We start from the raw sequence: 21,017 nt of genomic DNA, 5'->3' as shown, positions 1-21,017 counted from the left end.
AAAAATTAACCTGTTGTTAAAAGCTTTTTGAATAACATTTATCCGTTTATACCTTCCCAGGGATTCAAACTCATGAACTTGGTGGTGCTAATGCCATGCTCAACTGAGCTACAGAAACGTCACCTTATACTGATATAAATTGTTTTCAAAGAAGCCATATGTTTTGCTAAAGTGGAATAGAAAGACGTTATTGTAACAATTTGGCTGCATAAATGCTAGTTCACTCCTGACACTCTGTATGTCCATGTCAGCTGAATGAGAGGATGACTCTGATTGGAGAGAGACTGGAGCGTCTGTGTAGTCACCTGCAGGCCTCAACAGCTCTTCAAGGCCTCACGCCAAGAATTCAGGAGCAGCTACAGGACAACAAGCACACTTTGTCTGAGCTCTCCAAAATGGATCTGGACCTTAGCAGTGTGAGAACACAGGCCCAGGAGCTCATGACCAATACAGGGGCTCTTGGGGACAGTTCCATTGGCACAGGTACCTCAAGCACTTTATGTATCACATGCATCTCCTGGCACATACAGCATTACATGAAAAAACATGTCATAAGCACTTTGTTTCAAAAGCATTGTCTGTCTGTTATGATCTTGGTCATTTCAGCTATTCAAGAGCGGGTTTGCAGTCTATCAAGCCGCTGGGAGGAGGCTCAAAGGCAAGCTCAAGAGAGGGAGAAGTGGCTTCTCAATCTCCTGGATCTGGCAGTCAGGTTCTGGAATGAAGTGAGTGACACGACAGCTGGACTGAATGATGCCCAGCAGGCTGTTCTGGACCTCAACTCCAGTCGATCAGATTCAGAAACCATCCGACAGAGCCTGGGGACCATGCAGGTAGGATGCAAACGTGATACTGTTGTCATTGTTTCCCTGCTCTATGCTGGTCCAGACTGGCTGGTTTATTGCTAGTCTAGCTGGTGAACCAGAAATGCTGAAAATGCTTGTGAGGCTGGGTGACCAGAGTAATCTTACTAGTTTTGCTTTAGCATGCTGGGGACTAGCATCCAAAACAGAACATATGCTCATTGCCTTGTTTTGGTCTTTCAGCAAGGTTATTTAAGTATATTTCCTCATTGCGTCCTGAAAGTTTTCAATCAACTCTTTGCCTCATACCATCCGAACTCTCTTATCCTGCCTTCTCAGACACTCAGGGAGGACATTGATTCTCTGCAAGGTGACCTGGACACACTGGGAATTCTGGGAATGGAACTTATGTCAGCTTGTGGTGACACAGACAAACCAGAGGTCACCAAAAGTTTGGATGAGGTTTGTATTTGAAATTGAAATAAGACTAACCCCCCTAGAAACTGCTGCAGGATTACATAATGCACTTAATTGTTTATATTTCACTATCCAGTGGTCTTTCTCCGCAGCTTTATGGCACGTGGAACAATCTCAGTAAGATCTGGACAGAGTGCAACAGAAAGTTAGAAGAATGTTTACGAATGGCTCTTCATTATCAGGACAGCATGCAGGTGAGTTAGCCACAAGAAACAGATCTCATTTCCTTTCAAAACATTCCAAATGTAGGATGACATCCTCTTTTTCATGGACGTCGTGGCTGAGGTTTCTAAATAACTTAAAATATCCAGGTTTTGGCTTTTTTTCCCATATTGATGGGCTCTCTACAGTCCTCATTAATTATATGCAGAAGTATTTACATTGCTTTTATTGTTCTTTGTAGATCTGAACTTCTCACACACCACAATTGGTCTATTATATACAATGCCATGCATACTATAGGGCTTACTAATTTTCACTCATTACCTTAAGTAAGTACCTTACCTTAAGGGGCAGTCGTGGCCTAATGGTTAGAGACCCAAAGGTCACAGGTTTGAGTCTTGGTATTTGTAAACACAAATTCCTAGTATTGTACACGTCATTGTCAAGTATGAAAACAACAGAAAAAAAGGCAGAACCTGACAGTTTAGGCTACCTAATTAATTCTGTACTTACTGTAGAAAACATTGAAACACAATCACAAAGAGTGGTCCCTTGTCTCATCCAGTGGTGTTAGGTCTCTGTCTACTGTTGTAGTATTTCAATATGCATGCCTCTGTGTGGTTGTAGTGATGAGTCTCTCACAGACTGGCCAGTTGCCTGCCAATTGGCAGGGCTTTTGGATGCCCTTCTGAGAGAGGCCAAAGCCAGCCGTAGAGAATTTGGATTAAATTCAATGAAATCTCTTGCTGGTTGCACTGACTTTATGAGACCATGGAAGAAACTGATACAATGTGCATTTATAAGTATTCATATGTACTGTAGGATGGATCAAGAGAATATTACAAATGTTTAAAAATAAGTCCTTCTCTTGAAGGGACTCTTTGAGTGGCTGAAGTCTGCAGAGCTGAAATCCACTGAGGAGTTCTCAGTGGGATCTGACCTGGGATCAGTTAAAGAGCAGCTGTGTGACCTGAAGGTTAGATCACACTTACAACTTACCTTGGAAACTGAAAACTGAATTCTCACAATCAGATTTCATCAGAGCTTTTGTGGTCATGCCATCATAACCTCTCTTTCAGGAATTTAAGCGAGAGCTCTATCAGAAGAAGATTGAGATTGAGAGTCTAAACCATCGCTTTGTGTGTCGTCTCTTCCCGGGCACCGAGCGGCCTGGGTCCATCTCTCCACTGTGTGACTTCCGCCAGCGATGGGACAACTTGGAATCAGAGACTGTCAGCAGACAGGTAAAATCTCAGCTAAATGAAAATAAATATATACTGTTTCATCAGAATGGTACTTCAATGAGAGCCCTGTGTTTTCGAGCAGCACCAGTTGGAGTGTGCACTGCTGGGCTTGGGCCAGTTCCAGAACACGCTCGATGAGTTGCACGCCTGGCTCTCCCACACAGCTGACCTACTGCAGGCCTTTCAGCCAATCAGCATTGACCTGCAAACCTGTGAGATAGAGCTAGCCAAGCACAAGGTACAAACTCAAACTCAAACTCAAAGTTGTCTGGGGCATGTTTTATATGCACATTCTTGCGCCAATGTTGTGTCCTCACTTTTGCAGTGATTTATGCTTGTTTCCAATGAAACACTAGTTTGACTTAGTTTGGCTAGTTAGAAACACTATACTTACTGAATGCTGCATGGTATTTACTCTATCCCAACTAACAAGGAATGTTCTCGGTTCGTTCTGGAAAGGTTCTCTCAAAGTTATGAGCAAAAATTCTACAACAGTTCCAAGTACAAAAACTTTTTTTTTTTTTTTTTTAATGTTCCTGTTTCAAAATGTCCAGAGAACATACAAAAATAACATTCCCATAATGCTTGCATGCAAAGTTCGCATAACGAAGAAAAAATAAAAAATAATAAAAAATGCACATACCTAAACTGAACAACTACCTTACTAACTACTAATAAGCAGCAAATTAGGAGTTTATTAAGGCAAACTGGATGTTTTCCTAACTAAATGAGAACATTCTTAAAACATGTTTTTGCTAGCTGGGATGCTGGGTACTACTTTTAGAAATAGAATGTGAAAGAGCTACGTAAGACATATTCCTGGATCAACATCTTTTGTAAATCCTGGAACAACATTACTGTCCAAAAACATAGACCTTACCCTATCCTTACCCATATTTTATCCCTAATATCTGGGGCAAATGATAGCTGAATAGCAAAGGTACAGAAGCATGTAACATCTCGGTTACGTACGTAACCCTCGTTCCCTGATGGAGGGAACGGAGACGTTATGTCGAACAACATATGGGGTCTCACTTGGGAGGCCAATCATCTCTGAGTTTAAGAGAAAACGCCAATGAAAATTGGCTTGTGGATTTAACATACCTGAGCCACTCCCCGTGCCAACAGGTATAAATAGGGCGACAGGTGCATCCACTCATTAGGTTTTACGCTGAGGAGCCGAGAACGTGTCCCGGCAACAGCTACCGGTTCAAGGTTGTGGCATGGGGACATAACGTCTCCATTCCCTCCATCAGGGAACAAGGGTTACGTACGTAACCGAGACATTCCCTATCTGTCGGTCACTACGAGTTATGTCGAACAACATATGGGGTCCTATGGAAAACGCCACAACCTGAACACCGTCACAACCCTGTAGCCCTACGCTTAAGGTCGTAACCAAAGCCCCAGCGCAAATTCACTGACCTTGGTACCGAAGGGGCCAAAGGGTGAGTACATCGCTGCTGGAGAAGGCCACACTGTTGTTCCACCCACATAAAGTTAATGGAAGGGATTTCAACCTTCAGAGAAAGATTGCTTCAAATCCTCCCTATTTGTTCTTTCAGCTTGGCAAGACAATGGGGAAGCGAGCCTTAGGAAAAGGTCACTACGGAGACCACATCCTACCCTTAGGGAGCTGATTTGTGGAGATACTGATATGGACTGACCCAGGGGGCAGTACTACATATGGAAGGGGTCTCTGAGGCAGGTCCTATCTTACAGTAGGGATGGAACGGCTGCCAGAAGAGACTGACAGAACAGGTCTGTCAAGGGAAGACACGGGTTTGCCAAGAGGGAAACCTTACCGTGGAAAAATACACATATGGGATAACCTGTAGGGAATCAAGCCATATGGACACCTAGCCCAGTACAGGGGCTGACCGGAGCTCCGGGCATGCTAACACCAGTACTGAAGAAACTGGCTCTACACGAAGGTTGCAAAACCTCGCGAAGGTTTTAGGTGTCTCCCAGCCCGCAGCTCGATGTCTGTCAGAGAGGCGCCGTGTATTCTGCCAATTGCATGTCGCGCCCCAGCCCGTGTTGGAGGCATCTGTTGTGACAACAACATGCCGGGACGCTCGTTCTAAGGGCACGCTGGCCCGTAGAAAGGCAAGGTCTGACCAGGGGCTGAATCGGCGGCAACACATCGGTGTGATGGTGACACAATGTGTACCGCGGCGCCATGCCCATCTCGGGACTCGCGAGTGCAACCAGTGCTGAAGTGGCCTCATATGGAGCAACCCGAGCGGCGTGACTGCGGCTGCGGATGCCATATGCCTCAGGAGCCTCTGAAAGCCTCTTGACCGCTGGCGAAAGGGGGCATCGTGGGTGAGAATGAGGAGGCAGTGCGTCGCTCATCGTCAACCCGCGAGCCTTGCAACTCGGAGGAAAGGGAAATTGCTCTTTTATGAAAGATTGGGTGCCGCCGGCCATTGGACCAGCGGCGGAACAGAAAGAAACAAACAATGAGGATTCTCCACCCTGCCCTCCTCCGGGGGAAGGAGTGGCTCTGTCTCCGCCAGCTCCTGAAGAGCAGTCTCCCACATCTCCGAGTTGCCCGTGTCAGGGCCGCTTAGTCGTCTTCCTAGAGGACTTCGCAGCCGGAAGTGACACGGGGGGCGCGGCTCTCCTGCGCGGGGCTCAACGCGCCGGCCTCGAAGAACTCTCAGCACGGGGCGGAGCTGGTGTGGAGGACGCAGGGGGGCGCCCACGGCGACGAGCAGGCTGAGGCACTGCCCGCGACGGAATGGTGGCAACCGGAGGATCACGTCGTGGAGAGATGTGCTGTATGGCCTCAGTCTGCTGTTGTTCTGTCAGGAACTGCTGGGCACAGCCCCTGACAGCGTCCCCACACAGGACAGCCTGGGAGATGGGAGCGTCGAGAAAGTGCACTTTGTCAACGTCTCTCATACAGACCAGGCTGAACTAGAAACGGCACTACTGGACCACCAGAGTGGACATCGCCTTCCTGAGGGACTGCGTCGTGACTTCCTTCACCCGGAAGGGTGAGGTCAGTCACCGTGCGCAGCTCCTGCATCAACCTCGGGTTGGTTCTACCCTCGTGCATTTGTTAAAGCCTTGGCTTGGTGAGTTTGCAGGATAGCCATGGCATGCAGAGCAGAGGCAGCTTGGCCCGCAGCACTGTAAGCCTTGGCAGCGAGAGCGGCCGACAGCTTACAGGCCTTGGGTGAGAGGCGCGGACTATTCCTCCCAGTGGCGGCGTTTTGCGGACACAAGTGCACCGCAATCGCACTCTCCTGCTGGGGAATGTTGACGCACCCCTAGCTGCCCCGCCATCGAGGGTAGTGAGGACGGAGGAATGAAATGAGCTGCTTCCGGACGTAATAAGGGGCCATCCACGACTACATCACTTCCCCATGCACATCCGGGAAGAAAGGAACCAGAGCAAAACGCGGTTGTGAGCCGCACTCTACACCAATCGAACAGCCATGAGCACTCAGGGCTGGGCGGTGCATTCACCTCCATTCTGATGCTCACAGCTGCCCGGGCAAGCACGGCTGTCAACTCTGGGTCCAATTCGGCAGTGGCGACAACACCCGGCGTCTGTAAAAAGACGCGAATCGTCCGTGATTTGCTCTTTTAGGAAATCTGCTCTCTTAGTTGAAGCGCCCAGGGGAAATGCTGAAAGGGACACCACTGTTTGCGCCGTACTGCCAACCAGAACAGCTTCCCGACACAGCAGATGAATGGCTTTGTGAAGTATAACAGCTTTCATACAAACACTCGGCAATCCACTAGCCAATTTTCATTGGCGTTTTCTCTTAAACTCAGAGATGATTGGCCTCCTAAGTGAGACCCCATATGTCGTTCGACATAACTCGTAGTGACCGACAGATAGGGGACCCTGGTTGTAAGACTAAAACTGACATTTCCTGTAAACATATCCCTCATTTCCAATTGGTTGATTAGAATGTTGTTCCAGGATCAACAAGGATGCTGATCCAGAAACACATTATACTTGGTGAAATCATGTTTACCCATATGGTCATAGAATAACAAAAATTAAAGTCATCAGCTAGCCAGCATTCATTAATAAAAAAGATTAAGACCTATATGCCAGCCACTGCTTGCTGCTTACAAAAGTGCTTTGTTTTTTTGCATTTAGGTTCTGTGGAATGATGTGATGTCCCATGTGCACACGGTAGACTCTCTGAACCTGGCTGGCAGAAACCTGATGGAGTCTGGAGCGGGAGAAAGTTCACATGTCCTGCAGACTCGTCTGGAACAGCTGAACGAACGCTGGGAATTTGTGCGCTGTGAGACAGAGCGCAGACAGCTAGAGCTGGAAAATAACCTCAGTCAGGTGACCAGCAAATACACCAGATTACAGAATTCAAGTTTCAGTCCCATTGTGCTTATGTCTACATTCCCCTTTCTTCAAAAAACATGATCCTTACCTGTGCTGAAAATCCTAATTTAGTGTTCTTGGTCAAAAATAACCAGCCTTTTAAAAATTGCTTGTAAATCTGTTGTTATGCAATACTATCACCAAATCTTGGATTCAATGTTTTTGTCAACTTGTTTTCTTTTGTTTTTAAATAAATTAATACTTTTGTTCAGTAAGGATGCATTAAATCAATCTAAAGTGACAATAAAGACATATACAATGTTATAAAATCTTGCTATTTAAGTTGAATGCTGATCTATATATATATAAGATATATAATAATGATTCTGATTCTGATAATATATATATAAGCTCAGGTAGAAGTTTGAAATAATTCAGTGCTGATTTGTGGTGTATTTTATAACTGGGTTTCAGGTTCAGGATGTCACCATGGAGATCCAGGATCTCCTGCAGTGGCTGGAACACACAGACCTGAGGCTGTCGTCCAGCAAGACGGTGTGGGGAATGCCAGACTCTGCCAATGAGAGACTGAGCGCTCATTTGGTATGAGGACTTTAATTCTGCATGCTGAACATTTGGAGTCTTAACCCTGCAAACTCTGTTTATAAAACACAAACTTACGCTGAAGTCTGACTTGTTTCTTGCGCTGCAGGAGTTGTGTAATGAGATGGATTCTAAAATGCACGCCTACACAAATGTCCGCAACGCCATCCACAGGATGCTGGAGTGCAGTGAAGTGGCCCGGGGCTCCAGCACGGAGCATAGCTTGTACATGCTGGAGCAGAAATGGAGCGCTGTCTATGCTAAAATACAAGAAAGGAAGGTGATGCATAATTATAGCCACCTATATCTACAGGTTTACAACATAGAATTGCATACAGTTTTAACAGTTTAATTTACTTGAATTTGAAAACTAACACTTTTAAAGTAAAATGATTAAAATATTTATTTCTACTGACGAAATACTTTTCTATCAACATTTAAAGTATATATATATATATATATATATATATATATATATATATATATATATATATATATAGTAAATTAAATTACCTAAATTACTTGTTATTATCTAAATTGTGTATTTATTATTTTTTATTAATTTAGATTTACAGCTTTATGTTATGATATGCAATTGCTTGGAAACAGTGTGTGTGTGCGTGTGTTTGTTTTTGGTTGGTTTTCCCCCAATTGTTTTTTAAATGTTTTAGTATTTATTTTTATTTTAGTACATCAGGTCTAATAAAAAATGAGAAATGTTGCTTGGGTAAGTTATTTAATTTTTATTTATTTATTTTATAGTTTTATTTCAGGTCAATTTTATTTTATGCTAAGTAACAAAAATATTTTTATGGTCTTAGTTTAGTCAACTATAATATCCTTTATTTTTTTAGGCAAAGTTAACAGAGGGTCTTGGTCTAGCCAAGGAGTTTAACAGTAATGTCCAGGACCTGCTGACTAAAATGACCAAGTGTGAGGAGACCATAAACACTCTGTCTGTGCCCAGCTTCATCCTGGACACCGTCTGCGCTCAGCTTCAGGAGCACAGGGTACGTGCGTCTGTGTCTGTGTGTGTGTGTGTGTGTGTGTGTGTGTGTGCTGCTGTGAGTGTCTGTGTGATTCAGTCGTTCTGTCTCTAGGTGCTGGTAGGTGAGGTGCAGTCTTACGGAGAGAGGAAGATGAGTGTGGAGACCGCTGCCATGCGTCTGTCGGAGCTCAGCAGGAAGGAAGACTGCGATGTGGTGCAGAACCTTATCATGACTGTTCAGGACCGATACAAGAAACTCCTCCAGCACACCACAGACAGGGGGAAAACACTCGAGGACGTCAAAAGACATGCTAAACAGGTATTGACTTCTCATATGAACCACAACACTGACAGAAAGAAACATTTGGCAAATACTAAACTTCTGTGCTTTTCACCTCCACAGTTCAGTGAATCATGGCACTTGCTGGTGGACTGGATGACGGAGGTTGAACAGACGCTGGACACACACAAAGAGATCTCTGTGTCACAGGAAGAGATCAAACAACAGCTCACTGAACAAAAGGTACTTCACATCTCAGACTCGGTGAGGACTGTGAGGCTAATGTGAGAGAGTTTCGGCTCAGGAGACGGTTTGGCCTTTAGACCAGCGCTGCATTGACACTGCAAATAATTTCCAGCAAACCTTGGTTTTCTTTGAGATATCTTAAATTTTGTTTAAAAAAAGTCTTAGTACACTATAAAAATGATTGACATTGAATTATGGATGCACTGATGTATTGGCCAATAATCGGTATTGACTGATAAAAGCAATTATTTGTAAAAACAGCCGATGATCAGGTCTGATTATATCCTGTCGATCAAAAGGGGGCGAAAAAACCTGTCAGACAGCAACTTGAATGGAGAAAATATTTGTGTCAGATTTATGGCTGTCTAGGTTAAAGCAAAAAAAAAAAGCCATTGTCTTAAACGTGGTTTACCAGCTGAGAAATTTAGTACCAGCACATCTCTACACTAAACTGAATTTGTTAACATAAAATTTTGAAGTAGAAAGACTGAAATAGTATTTTATAGTCACATACTCCAATAATTTTATCTCTGAAAGTCATTTCTACAGTGTACTGTTGTTTTGGAAGCATCTGTGTGTTGGAAACTAAAAATCACTTAGAAATGTTTTGCAAACACAAAAGTGTGTTTATGTATTAAAGGAGTGTCTTTTTGTGAAGAAAAATGTGTTAAACGTTTTAATTAATAAAAAAAAAATTGTTAAACCAAAAATAAGAAAAAAAGTTATATACGTAGTATGTATTGTGAGATTTAAACTATATAAAAGTTGGGGGAAATAAATGTCAGAATTGTAAGATATAAATTTAGAATTGCGTAATGTCAACTTACAATTCCAAGAAAGAAAAAAATCTAAAGTGGGAAATATAAACTTGCAAAAAAAAAAAAAAAACATCTAAATTCCAAAACTTTTTTTTTTTTTTAATTCTGTGGCAAAAACAAAAAATAACTGAATTGCAGAATGTAAACTCAGAATGCATAATTGCAACAACTGTGAGAACAAAGTCCAAAGTATGAGATATAAACTCTGACTGGGAGGAAAATATGAAGTATTGTGAGTAAAGAAAGAAAGAAAGAAAGAAAGAAAGAAAGAAAGACTGGACAGTGTAAGTAAATAATCTATAAAAAAAAAAAAAAGTATAAAGCACACTGTAAATTTCAGCACAGAAGTCATGCATTTTTCTCGATGGTTGATTTCTAAAGTGGATTTGTGTGTTTTCAGGAGTTCCAGAAGCTGCTCCGCTCGAAGCGGCCGATGTACGAGGCCTGTCTGAAGAGTGGCCGCTCGCTGCAGGAGAAAGCCCAGACTCCTGCAGACACGCAGCACCTGGAGAACATGGTGTCTGAGCTCAGAGACTCATGGGACACCATCAGCGGCAAATCCAGCGAGAGGTGAGCCGACCGGAGCTCTGTAGTGTGCTGTGAGTCTGTTTCTGAGCTCTGAACTCTGCTGTTCTGTCCCAAGGCAGCACAAGCTGGAAGAGGCTCTGCTGTTTTCAGGCAGATTCACTGACGCTCTGCAGGCTCTCAATGACTGGCTGTACAGAGCCGAGCCACAGCTGGCTGAAGATGTGCCTGTCTGTGGGGAAAAAGACCTGGTCAACAATCTGATGGACAAGCACAAGGTACAGCACGTCTCAGCATATACTGACTCTGAGTGTTTGAGCTGCTGCAGGTGAGCTCTGCTCCTCCTCTGATGCGCAGGTGTTCCAGCGGGAGCTCGGGAAGCGGGCCAGCTGTATCCGCACACTGAAGCGCTCGGTCAGGGATCTGACGCGGAGCAGCACGGCCGATGCACACTGGCTGCAGGAGCAGATGGAGGAGCTGGAGAGCCGCTGGGAGGCTGTGTGCAAACTCTCTGTGTCCAGACAGACTCGACTAGAGGCCGCGCTGCAGCAGGTGCCAGCACACACCCTGAGAGGGGACACACATTTACATTACAGTCATGCATTCACCTGACACTTTATCCAAACACAGTCAAGGTACTGTAGTGTTGTTACTGTCAAACTAAATCTATGCTTTTTAAATCTACATTCATTGAAATAAAACAAATGTTAACAGAAATTAAATCAAATATAACTTATTTTATTGCAGATAGTTGCAAAGGTAAAATTTCTATTATACTAGATACTAAATTATTAATAAAATAATTTAATTAATTAATTAATACGAAGTATATTATACTAAACTAACTCTGTACTGATAGTGATACATTTTTATAAAAAAACAATTTTAATCCCAACATATTGCTCACTACTGAAACTTATTAAGTGGTTAGTTGCAAAGGCAAAGTTCCATTTTTTCTTTTTTTTTTGTTTGTTTAAATTGAAGTAGGTCTACTAAAATGTCTAAAACTAAAATAAAAATGATTAAAATACATATTTAAAAAAAAATATTTATAAAAACAACTAAAACGGATTACTACACAGAAAAAGATTACTAAAACTTTAACTACAATTAAAATGAAAATGTAAAATATGAAAATGTAAACAAATTCAAAATATTAAGAAATACAAAGTATGGTAATACTAAAATAACATTCTGTTTTTAATAAAATAACTTATTTTATTTCTGTTAGTTGCGTAGGCAAAATTTCTACTTTTCTTTTAGTTTAAGTTGAAGTACTAAAACTGAAATATAAATTAATTAAATACATTTTTAAAAGCAAACACTAATAAAAATGACTAAAACACACAAATGACTAAAATGTAACTACAATTAAATTGAAAACATAAAAAAAATTAAGTTTGGTAATACTAAAATATCACTGTACATGTTTTCCCCCTCACAATTCACATTGTACATAAATATTTGATAATAACAACATATTGCTGCACTAAAATAGAATTAAAATAGAAATAAAATAGATTAAAAAGTTTTATTTTCAGCTAATTGTGAAGACAAAATGTATCTTTTAATTTAAGTTGTAATACTAAAATTACTAAAACTGTAATAAAAATTAACAAAAGACATTATAATTTTTTTTATTTTTTTTATAAATCTACTAAAACACAAAAGATACTATCTCTAACTAAAATGAAAATGAAAACGTAAACCAAAACAAAAATTCAATTTAGTAATTCCAGAAGTATAATAATTCCAAAATAACACTGTACTTTATGTCTTTTTTCCTTGATGGTGATGAATGTTTGTGAGGTAGATTCAGACATATTTGATAATCCCAACACATTCGTTCTCAGGCGGAGGAGTTCAATGGGATGGTTCACTTGTTCCTGGATCATCTTTCGGATGTTGAGAGGGTCCTGAAGTACGGAGTGCTGCCTGAGGAAGAGCAGGCTCTCCTGGCATTTCACACCTGTCACCAGGTTCGGCGGACATGGACTCATTTAATAATCCAGTCCCAATCTAATTTTTTTTATGTAAAGTGCTTTATAAATAAAATTCATTATTATTATATCAATATTAGTTGTACAGTATCACATGAGTTTCATATTAGTGTCTTTGTGATCTGCAGGAGTCGATGAGCTCCCTGAACGCTCAGCAGACGGCGCTGGAGAACATTCACAGACTGGGCGAGGAGATCCTGTCCTCCTGCCATCCAGACTCTGTCATCACCATCAAATCATGGATCAGCATCACAAACACTCGCTACGAAGAGGTGAGACCAGTTATATGATTATAGGTAGGTTTACTTGATTTTTAGACAACATTAAAATCTAAGCTATCAGTCAGACAGCTGAAAAACACTGCGGTCTCTGTTGTGTTGAGCTGTGCTCTGTATATCCTGTCTGTGTGTAGAGGTATGAGTGTGTTATATGAGTGTGATTTCATGGCTCAGGTCCAGACGTGGGCGAAGCAGCAGGCCGAGAGGATCCAGAGCACGCTGTCTGCTCTCGAGGCAGAGAGAGAAGAGGTCCAGCGATTACTGGACTGGATCTCCTCCGCTGAAGAGACTCTCAGTCTGAAGGAGCAGGAGCCACTGCCTGAGGACCTCGAGCTCACCGCAGATCTCATCACACAACACACGGTAAATACAGACTATAACTAGCTGTTCACATTAGACTTCAAAAATAGATGACAATTGAAAATAAAAAAAGAAAGTCATACAGCTTAGTAAATGATGACAGAATTATCATCTGTTTAAGAAAAGCAGAAATATAAATATGATCAAAGCCAACTTTTCTTTTTCTTTTTCTTTTTCGTAATTATGCTCTTTTTTATAACCTGTTTTCCAGTGTCCGGTGTCTCAAAAAAATATATATCTTATATTATATATATATATATATATATAAAGTAATATCAATAAACAACCTTTCAAAATATCTAAAACAATTATGTCATCTTAAAAATGCTTATGTGAGATGCACTGCAATGATCAGATGCATATTTATATTAGAATTATAGTTAACAAAAAATAACATATAAAAACATTACTTAAAAAAATTGTTACTTATAAAATTAACATTAATTAGTTTTATTTAGTTTACCTTGATGTGCTAATATAATTAAAATATGACAAAAATCTATATATGAATATAAAGAGGCAGATTAAAAACATGTAATAACAATGACAAAAACACAACAGAATTAAAAAAATATATTTTAAACACTTGATAAAAAAAAACTATAATTGTGTGTCATAATGATACTAAATGAACACTGTTGTGCATAGAGCAACAATTTAAAAATCTGAGCAGATTTGCCTCTAAAAAATTCAAAACAAAACCCTGATTAAGGTTTCAGGTCAGGTAATCCTACTGTTTCTTTTGCAGGATTTCATGGATGAGATGAAAGGGAAGGTACCAGAAATTGAAAACGCCACAAAATCCTGTAAACACAAGCTGGTTCCCAAGCAGCGGGTTTCTCCCAGTCGCAGGACACCAGCAAGTGAGTAAAGAACCAGTGTGATCCGCTGCTGTGAGTACTGCGTGCATGTCTTCGGCTCTAATCTCTGTGGACTGTATTCACTCATAGAGAGGAGAGGCACAGCGAAGCCCCCGCCGTCTGTTCCTCTTCCTCTGGAGAAGCTGGACCCTCAGACACCTGTGATGTGTCAGCTGGTGAGTCAATGGAGGAAACTCTGGCTCCTGGCCCACGGCACACAGAGCAGACTGGAGGAACATCTGCAGAGGCTGAAAGAGGTGATCAAGACTGCTCTGTAGCTTTGATTAAACAATACATCTGTGTTTGAATCCATGTGTGTGTCTATGAACCATCTCTTTAACTCATGCAGCTGGAGGAGTTTGCTAATTTTGACTTCAACATCTGGCGGAAAAGATACATGCAGTGGATAAGTCACCTCAAATCCCGGATCCTGGATGTTTTCCGTAGCATTGATCGAGATCAGGATGGCCGGATCACTCACAAGGAGTTCATCGACAGCGTGCTGGCCTCTAGTGAGCATTAAAACTCTTGAGTTTTTTGGGTGGCTACCCTTATACAAAATAATATATGTACATGTATTACTTTTCCATATATGAAATGTATTATCATATGAAGTAAAAACATATGTGAAAGTGTCAGAAATTGGAACAATTTAATTTGATGTATATTTATGATATATACATATACAAACACATATAAACGACTCATAGAAATATGTATATATTCGTTCTTTTTCTGATTTTTTTATATACATCCTAAAACCAATCAATACATGTTGATAATGTTTAAGTAAATATAAAAAATAGGCACTTATTTACTAAAATAAATAATAATAATAAACAAACAGATTTTTTGTATATGTTTTTTTTTTTTTAATTGTTGCATATATATGCAGTATATATTGCTGGCATACAGTACATGGTTGCTACATGTAGTACTATATACACACCCTCGTACAGATATATGTTTATGTACATATTGTATATGCTGTATGTGTTTTATATAGCCTATGGTATAAGCATTTCTTCCTCCATGCAGAGAACGTATTTGAGAATTGTATAGTGCCTTGTTGATAACATATATGGCAATATTGCTCTTAATACAGGGGTAATAATAGTATGGGTATATATATAACTGTTTGCAATATTTGACTTTGCATATGTACAGAGTTTCCCACCAACTCTCTGGAAATGACTGCGGTTGCTAACATATTTGATGTTAACGCCGATGGATTCATTGACTACTATGAATTTGTGAGTGCCCTCCATCCAAGCCGAGACCCTTACAGAAAGACGATAGATGCAGACCAAATCAATGAGGAGGTGTGTGTAGTTTCTATATCCTATCTACATTGAGTATTCCTGTAAGACGACTAACAGAAACCTCACTTCTGCAGGTGAGTCGTCAGGTCTCTCAGTGCAACTGTCCAAAGAGATTTCTAGTGGAGCAAATTAGCTCAAATCGCTACAGGGTGAGTGGAAATCTATTCTCAGTACAAATAATGCTGTCAATACCTGATATTTACACCTGGTCTCGGGTGATCTGATCCCAAGTAATCAGTTGACGTAGATCGCCACTGTGTCTCCCCATTAGTAAACATGTGCCATCCAAACAAGAAGAAGTCCGCTTTCAAACAAACTCTGGTGTGGTTTAACTGTTATATGAACATAACGTGGACCAAAGACATCTAAATGAACCAATCAATCCTAAAAAGCACAGAATGCACAAGCATACCTGGTTCTTCTCATCACAGGAGATGCAGTTTAAATGCAAAACAAACCTGGGCTAAATAGACTAAAACCAGAACCAACGAGTATATGCATGCTCAGATCAGCTGTTAATACCAGGTGTAAATGCAGCAGCACAGCTATATATTCATGACTGCATGCCTGATGATATCAAATGATGCTTTTCATTTAAACCTGTGATTTTCACCAGTTTGGCGACTCTCAGCAGTTGCGGATGGTTCGTATTCTCAGAAGCACTCTGATGGTTCGAGTTGGCGGTGGATGGACGGCATTAGATGAGTTTCTAGTAAAGAATGACCCCTGCAGAGGTGAATATCTCACAATAATTCAAAAGCTGCTTATTGTGGATGAAATCAGAGGACAAACAATATACTGACAGCTTGTAATATTATCTAATGGGTCACACTTCAGAGCAATTCTTACTATTAACTAACTATTAACGACAACTTTTGCTTCAGTAAACTCCTAATTTCCTGCTTATTAATAAAACGTATTTAGCAAGTGTAGTGTGAGTAAAGACTTTTATGCATCATTCCTTCTGCACACACAGTAAAGGGACGCACAAACCTGAAGATAAAGGAGAAGTATCTCTCCCCGGACGGGTTCGAGGCATCGTGCCGCAGAGGCAGCGCTAAAGGCCTGACCGTCAGCAGATCTAACTCCAGCCTGAGTTTATACAGCAGTGCTTCGGCTCCCAGCAGCCCTCTGACACGCAAGGTACACCAGCTAACCGCTCACTAACCAACCACATTCATACAATACTGAGATACTTCTGTGTGTCACTGCTCAGACTGATTTTTATAAACTAACTCATTTTTGTGCTGACGTAGGCATTGCTACGCAGAAGCTTCTCTGGTGAGAGGTGCATTCGACCCAGGAGCTCTATCGCAGCTTTAGGGAGCGACCATTTCTCTGCTGACATCGACTCACCTTCACCTACAGGTGAAACTCACAGCTCTGCTGCAGACTGCATTTGCTATGTTTTATGTCTTGTTTTCACATAAAAATTGTTTTGGGATATGGTTAAAAGAAATGAAAGAAATCTGTCAGTTTAATTTATTTGATTAAAAATAAAAATACATGAAATATGATTGCAATTTAAAGTAGCTGTTTTCTATGTATGGTATTTTGTAAAATGTTATTAATTTTGTGTATTTTCAACATCATTGCTCCAGTCTTCAGTGTCACGTGATCTTCAGAAATTTCTAATATGTGACCTTGGACCACAAACCTGAAGCTGAATAAATAAACTTTCCATTGATGTATGGTTTGTTAAGTACAACTATTTTAAAATCTGCAAAAAAGTCAAAATATTGAGAAAAATGCCTTTATAGTTGTCCAAATGAAGTCCTTAGCAATGCATATTACTTATCAAAAATTAAGTTTTAATATATTTATGGTAGGAAATTTACAATATAACTTCATGAAACACAATACTTACTTAATACCCTAATGATTTTTGGCATAAAAGAAAAATCTATAATTTTGACCCATAAAATGTATTTTTGGCTATTGCTACAAATACATCCATCATACTTAAGACTGGTTTTGTGCTCCAGGGACACATATGATGATTTACTGCTCAAGAAACATTTCTGATTATTATCAGTGTTGAAAACAGTTGTGCTGTCGAATATTTTTGTTGAAACCGTAAAGCGTTTTATATTTCAGGGTTCACAGATGAATAGAAAGTTCAAAAGAACAGCACTTATTTGAAATGGAGAACTTTTGTAACATTATAAATGTCTTTACTGTCACACTTGATCATTTATTGCGACCTTAGTGAACAAAAGTGTTAATATCTTTAAAAAACAACAACAAACTTGTTCTAATCCTAAACTTCGGAACATTAGTGTTACTTCTCTAAAAAGCTTTAATACCTCAAGAACACTATAACCGTTTTTTTTTTTTTGTGTGTGAATTCTATTTTCACGATCAAAACATTATTCTTAATTCACATTTTTTGACTTTTTTGACTTTTGGGACCTTTTTCTCTTCTTTTTTAAACCGAGTCCAAATAGGTTGAGTGATTTTGTCATTTGTTTTCTTTAGAAGAGGCGGAAAGACCACCAACATGACTACATCTTGTCCCGTACCATGAGCTCAACAAAACAGGCGTTCCTGATCCACAGGATGGACAGAAACCACCAGAGCAGGCCTCAGATCAGTGGACACGCTCAGACACAGCTCTCATGGCTGATCACTAGTGCTCTGAGGTGTGTTACACCAATCCTTTCATATAACATTGGTTTGTACCTTCACAGACTCTGTTTTTACAAAAAGGACTCCTTTCTTTGTGGGGAACGAGAGACCGCTGGAATGTTTTGCATGGGTTTGAGCAGCACGACGCCTGTAGTATCAAAGAGCAATAGCTTATGTAGTGCTTTACACAGCATATATCCACAGATCTCTTGTTTTCTGTAATTGCCTGATGTGGGGACAAATGTTCAATCTGACCCTGCATCCTCAAGAATAAAGCCCATGCCTTTCTATCAGTTTCACCCCACAGTTAGTGATGCAAAATACAAACCAAAATACTGCTGTCTTATGGGTTAGGCTTTATGATAAGCTCTGCTTTTGCTGTCTATTTTATTGTCTTGTGTAAGTGTTGCTATTCTATCCTCAGGTTCGAAGTGTTAGAATATTTTTAGGACATGAATTTAAAGACCACATGAAATATACTGTTTGACACCATTAGCGATAGCAAATAGTAAAAATTGGTTCACGGAGGTGAATGAGCCCACGAAATACATGACTATGCCCAAATAGAAAAAATCATTTTTCACATGACATGTCCACAAGAGGCGCTATATAATTTTTCTTTCCAAATAGAACGGTCTAAAGTCTGATGCTATATAGTGTGTTAAAATATCTCTGAAAAAGTTAAAGGTGATGGTGGCAATGTTTTATTATGTTGGTTGTTGTACATATCATGGCATTTAGTCAGTGAAATCAAACCTATATTGTTTACAAAAGCAAATGTAAGATAAAAACACATTTGCTGAAGCAGGCATGCCAGTTTAGCTTGCTAATTACTGTACCAGGTGTGCTACCGAGCAAGTTTACTGTATCAGAAATGCCACACATATGGAGCTGTTTATGTGATGCAAATGTCAAAATGTATTAGTTTACAAATAATGCACTGTATGTTAAATTAATTCTGTATTCAAGAGAGTACTGTGCAAGAACCCATGCAAAAAAATGCATTTATTCATTAATATAATCATGATTTGTGTGAAAAGCAACAAAATTGTTGGCGTTTACTGCCTCTAGTGTTCATTTCATCTGGAAACTGCAGCAAAATGTATGTATAGGTACCTTTTTGCCGTTTTAAAGACATGTAAGCAGAGTCACGTTTAACTGTACTGTAAGTGTTGTATCTGCCATGATTCTTTTGATAAACACTTTATCAACTCTGAAAGTTGGAGCTTCAGGAAATCCACTTACAACTGTAAACATGGTGGTGTAAATTCAATCATTCCAACATGACTTGGACGTTGACGTAGAAAAGAAACGGTCATTTCATGAGGTCTTTAAAAACTTGATTGTTCTTGAGCTTTGAGTCTGTTTAGGGATCTTCTTTAGCGTTTTAGCATTGTGTTTAATGTATGCCTATCTAAATTTCCACCTCAGTGTTTGTAAAATGTATTTTAGTGTAATTTCCGGTATATAGACAGCTGTAGAGTAAGTATTTTTTTTTTTTCATTAAAACTGTCTTATTTGATTTTGAATAATCATGCCACCGGTTGTAATAACTTCCTCTGAGGATATGAAAGTGTAGGTCTCAATGAGATTAGCTGAATTAATACTCATTTCAAATGCTCCTTTATCAGCGCTAGCTATGATCTGATATTTTGACTTTTTTTTTTTTTTAAGCCAAACAAAACCACATTGATATGACCTGCTTTTTTACAGTGTCCTGCTCAGGGCAAAGTCTGCTGTATTAATTTTTTGCCTTAAATCTATTTGTGAATGTCCTGGGTCGAATTCTCATACCATTGTACCAAGTGTTATGAATATAGCATTTGATTCGATTACATATCAGATATGTGTGTCTTTTAATTTTGTGCATATGCAGCTAGGTTCTCTTAATTTTGGAGAGTTGAAATGGGTTTTGAGGGTTCGGGATTGCAGCATTTGGGTTTTTTCTTAGCAGATGTACTTTTCTCTTTGCTTTATTCTGTTCCATCTGAGAATCATCAAATGAAGGCATTAATAATAAAACAAATGTCCAGAAATAATAGGTGAAAAATATGGCCAAAAATATGGTGTATATATTTGTATATTGAGGTGGACAGTGTTTAAACACTGAGCAGTGCTACTGTACGAAGTAAAACGGACTGTAATGATTGTCTTATTGTCTGCAAAAAAATAATAATGTCTGGCAGTGTTTGATTATCTATACAAAATCCATTTGACACTCAAAATCCATTTCACGTCTGTGATTATTCATCACCTTATAAATGCTGGTTTATATAATCCATTTCTGGAAAGAGATCCTGTTCTGCTATGCACCTGCTTTTATTGTACTGTATATCTCTGATGCTGTAAATAATATGTTCAGTAGCATTATTGCTTGTTTACGGTGCATTTCCGATCTTGTAAAATAAGGTTATATAGAATTTGTGTTCAGTGCTGAATGACTTTTAGGGCCTAGTTGTGGAATGACACTAATTATAACATTATATATCTGTTCAAATAAAATGTTTTATAGAAAGTAGTGTATAAAATGGTCTTTAAACTGCTTGTGTACTTTTGCAAAACACAGAACTAAGGAAAGTCCCAGCTGATGAACTGTGAAGGAAATTTTTATATTGATTTTTCACTGCTGTTTTTTCACACATTTCATTGTGTTGTGATTTGGCATTAATGGAAATGTGCTTAAACTTAACGGACAATGTCCTCACAAGAAAATTACAATCTTACGATGAATGACACCAAATACTAAGTACAGAATATGCAGACTTTTGTTCATTTTAAGAGAATTAAGTGAAATTGGAAGATTAAAAGGAATGTTCTACATGAAATCATGACTCAGATGAGTTTTCTGCACTGAAGACATCGAGAACTATTGTCTGTTTGACAGATGCCTGATGTTCCTGTCCAGTTTATTATAATATTTAAAGAAAACATTTTACTGCATTAAAAGCACTGAAAAAAAAGTTTATTTTAACTGTAAATCAACAGTAAAACCCTACTTAACTGGTTAATGGTAGGTTTTCTTAATATATATGTTTAAAACTGTAATAGATCTAAGTTGCATTTAATGCGATTTTACAGTAAAATACCATTATATTTACAGTTTTTGGCATTGAA

General features: G+C 39.5%; 1 protein-coding gene across 5 annotated transcripts in view; it reads left to right on the top strand.

The window, feature by feature from the left end:
• Positions 1-20,418, top strand: part of LOC132102705 (microtubule-actin cross-linking factor 1, isoforms 6/7-like) — a 41,092-nt gene extending 20,674 nt beyond the window's left edge. For 4 of the 5 annotated variants that reach the window (XM_059507321.1, XM_059507319.1, XM_059507318.1 and 1 more), the window contains 28 exons: positions 252-483; positions 607-833; positions 1,143-1,265; positions 1,373-1,474; positions 2,317-2,418; positions 2,522-2,686; positions 2,769-2,924; positions 6,813-7,010; positions 7,470-7,598; positions 7,708-7,878; positions 8,453-8,608; positions 8,699-8,905; positions 8,990-9,109; positions 10,331-10,500; positions 10,574-10,733; positions 10,813-11,007; positions 12,309-12,434; positions 12,584-12,727; positions 12,908-13,096; positions 13,842-13,956; positions 14,044-14,210; positions 14,303-14,465; positions 15,121-15,275; positions 15,350-15,424; positions 15,892-16,009; positions 16,252-16,418; positions 16,532-16,643; positions 17,754-20,418. In XM_059507321.1, coding sequence (XP_059363304.1) covers positions 252-483; positions 607-833; positions 1,143-1,265; positions 1,373-1,474; positions 2,317-2,418; positions 2,522-2,686; positions 2,769-2,924; positions 6,813-7,010; positions 7,470-7,598; positions 7,708-7,878; positions 8,453-8,608; positions 8,699-8,905; positions 8,990-9,109; positions 10,331-10,500; positions 10,574-10,733; positions 10,813-11,007; positions 12,309-12,434; positions 12,584-12,727; positions 12,908-13,096; positions 13,842-13,956; positions 14,044-14,210; positions 14,303-14,465; positions 15,121-15,275; positions 15,350-15,424; positions 15,892-16,009; positions 16,252-16,418; positions 16,532-16,643; positions 17,754-17,779 — 4,170 coding nt within the window. In that variant the 3' untranslated portion in view covers positions 17,780-20,418. The remainder of the gene's footprint in view (positions 1-251; positions 484-606; positions 834-1,142; positions 1,266-1,372; positions 1,475-2,316; positions 2,419-2,521; positions 2,687-2,768; positions 2,925-6,812; positions 7,011-7,469; positions 7,599-7,707; positions 7,879-8,452; positions 8,609-8,698; positions 8,906-8,989; positions 9,110-10,330; positions 10,501-10,573; positions 10,734-10,812; positions 11,008-12,308; positions 12,435-12,583; positions 12,728-12,907; positions 13,097-13,841; positions 13,957-14,043; positions 14,211-14,302; positions 14,466-15,120; positions 15,276-15,349; positions 15,425-15,891; positions 16,010-16,251; positions 16,419-16,531; positions 16,644-17,753) is intronic. The other variant, XM_059507320.1, reaches the window with a different exon arrangement.
• The last annotated feature ends 599 nt before the right edge of the window (positions 20,419-21,017 follow it).

Source organism: Carassius carassius, chromosome 24 (assembly GCF_963082965.1).
Source record: "Carassius carassius chromosome 24, fCarCar2.1, whole genome shotgun sequence".
Lineage (NCBI taxonomy): Eukaryota > Metazoa > Chordata > Actinopteri > Cypriniformes > Cyprinidae > Carassius > Carassius carassius.
Note: the sequence above shows the minus strand (reverse complement) of the source record. Positions and strands in the feature narration are given on the sequence as shown.